At 41.4% G+C, this 7,094-nt stretch overlaps 1 protein-coding gene across 1 annotated transcript in view; it reads right to left on the minus strand.

Annotated features, from left to right (window-relative positions):
- Positions 1 to 341: 341 nt before the first annotated feature.
- EGLN3 (egl-9 family hypoxia-inducible factor 3) overlaps positions 342 to 7,094 on the minus strand; it is a 29,117-nt gene continuing 22,364 nt past the window's right edge. Inside the window, exons 2-5 of the mRNA XM_006763655.2 lie at positions 6,403 to 6,522; positions 4,308 to 4,444; positions 2,222 to 2,295; positions 342 to 1,367 (exon numbers count right to left, since the gene is read on the minus strand). Coding sequence (XP_006763718.1) covers positions 1,336 to 1,367; positions 2,222 to 2,295; positions 4,308 to 4,444; positions 6,403 to 6,522 — 363 coding nt within the window. The 3' untranslated portion in view covers positions 342 to 1,335. The remainder of the gene's footprint in view (positions 1,368 to 2,221; positions 2,296 to 4,307; positions 4,445 to 6,402; positions 6,523 to 7,094) is intronic.

Here is a 7,094-nt window from a genome sequence, read left to right on the forward strand (position 1 = left end):
GTCTGTAAATGGCCAAAGAAAATATTCCTGGCCCTTTAAAGTTCATGGGATTTTCAAGCAAATAATTGAATGATTTTTAAATTATGAAAATGGAATTGAAAACTAGGAAGAGTAACTTTCATAGAGCAGACACTCGACGCAAAGTCCTTCAAGGGTCAGTGCTTACTGCAGCAGTTCCAGCAAGCCCCACGATTCTCCACACTGCCCACCGCAGTGGGTCTGCAGAGCCCAGTCTGTTGAAAAAGGCAACTCGGGACAGAAACCATGAAAGAACTCAACCAAGCTTTTCAGGACGTTTGTTTTATTTCCATTTCCTTTTTTAAAATACAGCACCCTGTTTCTAAAAACTATTTTATTTTGTTAAAGAAGGGTGAGCTCATTTAAAAGGAAACTGAAGAATGAGAATGTCCACATTTCTAACTCTATCTCGCTCGCAAAATGTTCACGATGCACACACTTTGTTGTATATCTGTAGGCCCAGATCTTTCAACACCAGTATCAGAGGTTGCTGACGCTAAACTACCAGGTATATCTTTCCCCTTCGCTTTAAATTCAAATTCCATTTCAACAAAGCAATCAAACAATTAATGTCTAAATTTTGCCTCTGAGGAACTAGGTTCCCCAAGTAAGAAGTGAAAATAGAAAACACCTGGTTTGCCTTTTTTTTTTTTATCAGAAAGTCATATGTTCAGTAAAATGAGGCAGAACCCAAAAGTCCAGGTTGTAGGACAAGGAAAAAGGAGTATCTACCCACAGGACACTTATAAATGGGTGACTGGGACAGCAGCCCTTTCTAGAGGTAAGAATGTCACTAGGTTGTGATAATTCTCCAGAAACACCAACAGCCCTGGATTAGAAACATCTGGAAATTGTTCAGGTGGCACAGATTCCTGTTTCTTGCTGTCAAAGGCTTCAATGATGCCTCTCTGTGGCACCTGTCACCATTTTTTCTTCGTTGTAAGCCTCCTCCTTTCAAATCAGGAAGTGTACATAAAGTGCAAATAAGATTTATTCCCTCGCCCATGCTTCTGGGCTCTTGTTTGATAGACAGTATCACCAAATCTATCAGTTAAACCGCTGGCAAGAGAGGTCGTCTGCAGGTGTTTTCAGAGTTAGACAATGAGTTCATCTGGCAAAGAGAGTGTCTGAAGATGGATGCAGTCTTGGCAAGAAAACACAAAGTACCATTCGCAAGACAGGGATGTGAATGACGCAAGCAGGAGGGGGTGGCACATCACCAATTCACTGAAGAGGCCTTCTTTGGGTCTCAACTCTTAAAGAGAATTCAGAAGCCATTGCTAAAATGAATGGGGCCAGCGGATTCAGAGCACACAGTCAGTCTTCAGTGAGGGCAGACTCTGTTTTCCCTGGATTAGGGACAAAAGAGAAGATGAAGAGGGTAAGGAGTCAGATCCGATGAGTTTAATATCACAAATGTCATCCAAAAAGCTCTAGTAAATACCTCCCATCTTACAGAACAAAATTGAGCAGAGTGCCTCCTGATAGAGTTTAGCAAAATGTGTTTTCTTAGGTGTTTGATAGGCATATAGTCCAAATGGGTCATGAGTTAGGCAATATTACGTATGCCTTTACTGCAGGATTGCTTAGATTACTTTTTCTTGGTTAATACGCCAATGGCACTGTGACTCTTCAAGAGAGGAATACGATATGTAACATTTCCCATATTGTAGGGCCCAGGAATTTACCTTCTCATAAACCACCTTGGCAAGACTAGCAGGATTAGTGTTTCTGTACAATGTATTTGGGGAAATGCTGCTTTACAGTACTGAGGGGACAATTCTTAAGTCATATTCAGTTTATATTATATGAGCCCAGTTTCTATATTGGGAGTCACAGTCTCACGCCAATAAATGAACCATTCTAGCTGGGTTCCATCATGTTTCCTTTGCAATGTGACAAAATCATGGGCAACATTTAATGTTATGTTGGATGGGTGGACATTAATAATAAAAAGTTAACAATTCCCATCAATTATAACCTCCCATGCAAAAGTAGGCATTCACAAAGGCTGTCCTTTGCATTTTTCTGATTTTCCCAGCAGAGCTAAGGCTAGGCTTTCAGGGTTAAGCTCATCAAGATGTCATTATACATGAAGCTAAGGCACGGCTGGGAATGAACAGAGTAGATGAGAATATTTGTTTAAAAATTAAAGTCAAAGATTGACTTGATCAAAAGTCACAGAAAATTATCAAATACATACTAGTTAAATTCCTGAATTTCTTTTTGGCTTCTGCTCTTTCATCAGCATCAAAGTACCAAACAGTCATAGCGTATCTGTGAAAGATAAGCAGATATAAGAAAAGAGATTTAAAATTACTACCAAAAAATTAAAAATGCATAGTACAATCCCCCTTCAGAGTCATTTATTAAAGCCAACATTTAAAATGTCCCCTATTTTTAGAAATCCATTCCAATTTTAATTTAAAATAAACTTCTCTGGTTTCAATTCTATTTAAATGTAATAAAACGTGTAAGGAATTCCAAGTATGCACCAGGCATCCATGTGGGCAATGGGAGTTCAAATGATGATGTGAATATATCTGCTTCTTCCTCAAGGAACTCAGCCCCTAGTGGGGAGACAGGCAATTAACAAATACTGTAACAGGCTGTGTAATGATCTACACAGAAAGGACTAGAAAGGAATCATCCTGCTAAAGACTGGGAGACCCAACTTAGTGGGGAGAGCACAGAGAAGAGGAGGTGACATCTGAGTGAAGCTTTGAAGAATAACTCATTTAAATGACAGGACACCTAAAACTCTTGGCTGTCTTTCTTTAGTTTTGGACAACGAGGCAAAGATGCAATGGAATAATGATGCCCTCAAGCTTTCTACTGCATTCTCCTTAATAAGCTTTATCCCATCTATGGGCTAGACTGGAATAGGAATTGCTTCATGCATGAGTTTTCAAAGTTTCATTTTATAGCTATTGTTAGCTACTCAAATTTCTATAGCCCTTGCTTTTCTTCAAGGGCTTCCCATCAACGTTCGCTAATGTTCCCTATGACTCCAGCCATCAAGGGATTGTGGAATAACAAGGGAATTCTGGCACAAGCCACAGGGCCCAATTATTGTACCCATTAAACAAGCCACAAGCAGACTTCGGTGGTAGAATTAGTTACCTGCTCACCTAGGGCACATTCCACTTTGACATTTAATATGTGACTCTGTGTGGGGCTCAGCTCTGTGACTTCTGGAGGGGGACACATAAATCTTAAGAACTTACTTGTGTGAATTTAATTCAATGAATTTCATTTAATTAGGCTCGTTAAGGTTTAGTCAATATCCTTCTAGCCATGTTCTCACCCCTTGCCCAGAGCTGCTATTCCCAATTCAAGCTGCAACTCACAGCACTATAGTACTGCCTGATGTACAGTGTCGACCATAAAACAACAGCAAATGAAAGGCAGAATCCAAAATTAAGATTGTATCAAGAGTTTCTAGATTAATACCAAACAGTGCTAAGTTGTTCAGTTACTCTGAAAATCTTCCCATGTATGATCTAAGGACATGATTATTTTAATATTTTACATCCAGTTGTTGGGATCTGATCGGAACATTGAGCCCAAACCAATTTTATGCTAAGAAAATAATAAAAAAAAAGAATATAAGTCAAAACAAATTCCTCTTTCTTTTCACAAGATTCTTTCTCTACTTTTAACTGGCAACTCATAAACTCATCCAGAGTTGACCACACAGCATTCCTGGGTGTGACAGCCAACATTCTCCGGGAGCAGTTCAACATTAGGTTTTTGAAAGGAGTGGGGAAGAAAGGACAGAAGAGACAAACACTCTGGGAAATTTAGAATCCAATATGCTCAACTAATGGAAAACAATTTGTTAATAGTTCAAACCCACGCTAGGTTTTGCATACTAAAGAATCCAAAGCGCCCTAGCCAGTTTGGCTCAGTGGATAGAGCATTGGCCTGTGGACTGAGGGTTCCCGGGTTTGATTCTGGTCAAGGGCACATGCTCAGCTCAGGTTGCAGGCTCGATCCCCAGTGGATGGCATACGGGAGGCAGCCTATCAATCATTCTCCCTCATCACTGATGTTTCTATATCTCTCTCCCTCTCCCTTCCTCTCTGAAATCAATGAAAGTATTTTTTAAAAAAAGAATCCAAAGCTTCCACTTTAAGAAAAATTAAAATGGACTCCAAACAGGTTTGCTATCAGCTTTGGGGTGTGGTTACTCCCTCATCTGCATAGGACACAAGTTTAGAGAATTCTCCAGGAACTGGTGTTGGTACAAGAAACTACTCACGCGGTCTCGTGTCCCTAGCTCTTACCTGGTTGCATAGGAAGGCTGGACTTCATGTGGGTTCCTGCGGTCTGACCAGAAGAACAAGAGTCTGTCAAAAATGGGCTCCACGTCTGCTACAAATGACTTCCCTTCTGGAAATATCCGCAGGACCCCACCGTGTAGCTAAGGGCCACAAAGAAGAAGGATTATTTTCTGGCCTCATACATCGTTAATTAACAATGATATTTAAGACTTGTTTAAAAACAAAGCCATCTTCCAATCTCCACTCTAAGAATATATGACTCCTACATTTTTACTTCGGCCTCATACTTTATATTAAAGTTTATTTCAAACTTGACTAGAGCTATTTCCTTACTGACCTCATGCCAAAGGAAGCCTTCCCACCCCCCCACTCATGAAGCCCATGGACACAAAATGGAGTTCTATTGGGTTCAATCATACAGATCACCAATATACGACAGATTTTGACCTAAAAAAAACCCCAGCAATTTCATATGGTTTAATCCAGGGGTGGGCAAACTTTTTGACTCGAGGGCCACAATGGGTTCTTAAACTGGACTCAGAAGAAGGAGCTGCGGCCGTGTTTCCCGACGTTGCCATGTTAACACTGCTGCTGGTGAAGAAGCAGAGGGGAGAGCAAGAGAACCCTCCGCTCTTTCGGCTCCGCGGGCCGGATAGAACAGCCGAACGGGCCGGATCCCGCCCCTGGGCCGTAGTTTGCCCACGGCTGGTTTAATCTAATATTAACAGCTTCCTAGGATAGTCGTCCCACATAATAATCATTCCTCTTCAATTAGAATTTACAGCTTTCTTCTGCTCCTATATGACTTCGTTAGTTGGAAGTGACATGCTTTTTTTCACTAAACTCTCGGTTCGCCTTAACTGTACCTTTTATTACATGTATCTCTCTTTTCATTAAATTACTTTTTCATTTTACGTGTTTGCCCAATCTGTCCTACTAGAATAACCATAGCAGGGTAGAATGCAGGCCTCATACTTCAGTGTTTCCCACAACACAATGCCTGGCACTAGCAGGCGCTCCACTATTTGTTGAATGATTTCGTATTTCACAATTTATTATCACTGACCTGACAACTTTACTTGCCTGTAACACCACTTTTCAAGTTTTTAAAGGACAATCAAGGGGTGAATTCTAATCGTGTTTCCCAACGATTAGAATTTTCCCAACAGGGAAAGGAGATGAGCCTTGCCACTGAGCCACTGGTTTCCCAGGTTTGGTTTTTCTGACCCCAGATAAAGTGTCCTAGCGCAGCGACAGCCGGCAGCTGCCCTAATGAGCAGGACATGGAGGTACAGAAGGTACAAAAGCTAAACAAGCTTAAAAAGTTCTGACTTCTCAGACTCCTAAATCATCCTTAACTCTCAGAAGGCATACACATTCCAGACAAACGTTTGTACGTGTGGAACCAGACTTCCTATCTCTTTCTATCTATATGTTCAGAAAAACAAAAATAAACCATAAAGTCTTTGGCATTCCCAAACCACAGTAAGCCATGGCAGGCAGCCACCAATAAGATGTATCACCCCGAGAGAGGACTGTGTGGGAAGCCTCGCTTGCGGAGGTTTCTATCCCACAGCTCTATTTTTGTGAAATTCTCTCAATGTTGCTGCTAGAAGAGAAAAGTGTACATCTTATTCTGAGAGTCCCATCAGCTCTGGATTACACTAAAAACGTCAATCCCTAAAATAACAAACTACCCTCTCTTCATCAAGCACTCCTTCCATATCCTAATAATGACTCTACCTACTCCCATAACATTAACTTGATATCCGTTATTTTCATCTCAACTTTAGTTCCGTGGGGTATGGGAGGGGATTGAAAAAGAAAAGATGCATCTGTGGGAATGATGAACTCCAAACTCTCCTCTAAGTCATCTGCCTTCTTTTCTTTTTTAAAAATATTTTTTTTATTGATTAAGTTATTACATTTGTGTCCTTATCCCCATATTACCCCCCATCCCCCTACTCATGCCCTCACCCCCTGTTGTCTGTGTCATTGGTTAGGCCTATATGCTAGCGTATGAGTCCTTTGGTTGATCTCTCCCCCGTCTTTTCCTTTAGTTTCTAACCCCACACTCTATTCCCATTATTCCAAGTACCTTGGAATCCCAATTCTTGTTCAGATAGTAGATGCAGGTGATGCAGCGGCCGTCACCGTTGGGGTTGTCTACATGTCGAACATAACCTGTTCCATTTCCTGGGTAGCAAGCCACCATTGCCTACGAAGAAACCCCGAGAAAGATGGTTAACAAAGCTGAGACGATCTTCTCCCCCTAGTGAGCAGTTGGGTAACACAGTCTCCTTGGGTGCTATGTGACATCAGTAGGTGGCTGCTGGCTTCTTAAGTGCACACACAGTACATAAATTTGGACTTTTCAGCATACAGGATTTAAAGGCCAAGTCATCCCTATGGCTCAGCCCAGTAGAAAGTAGTTCAACAATATTTCCATGGTTGTGGAATGTAACCCATATACATCTCATTAGGATGCCCACCTTTCTTCAATCCTTTTTAAAATAGCAGTTTCCCCCCTAGACCCACAAAATCAGAATCACTAGGTATGGAATGTAGGGATTATGCCTGTTTAGCAAGTGCCCCTGATTCATGCAGATTTTAGAACTAGGGCTCAAGATATTTGTATTGCCCTAACAGGTTTGGCTCAGTGGATAGAGCGTCGGCCTGCAGGGTCCCAGTTCGATTCCAGTCAAGGGCATGTACCTTGGTTGTGGGCATATACCCAGCAGGAAGTGTGCAGGAGGCAGCTGATCGATGTTTCTCTCTCATCAATGTTTC

Source organism: Myotis davidii, unplaced genomic scaffold, assembly GCF_000327345.1.
Source record: "Myotis davidii unplaced genomic scaffold, ASM32734v1 scaffold116, whole genome shotgun sequence".
NCBI lineage: Eukaryota > Metazoa > Chordata > Mammalia > Chiroptera > Vespertilionidae > Myotis > Myotis davidii.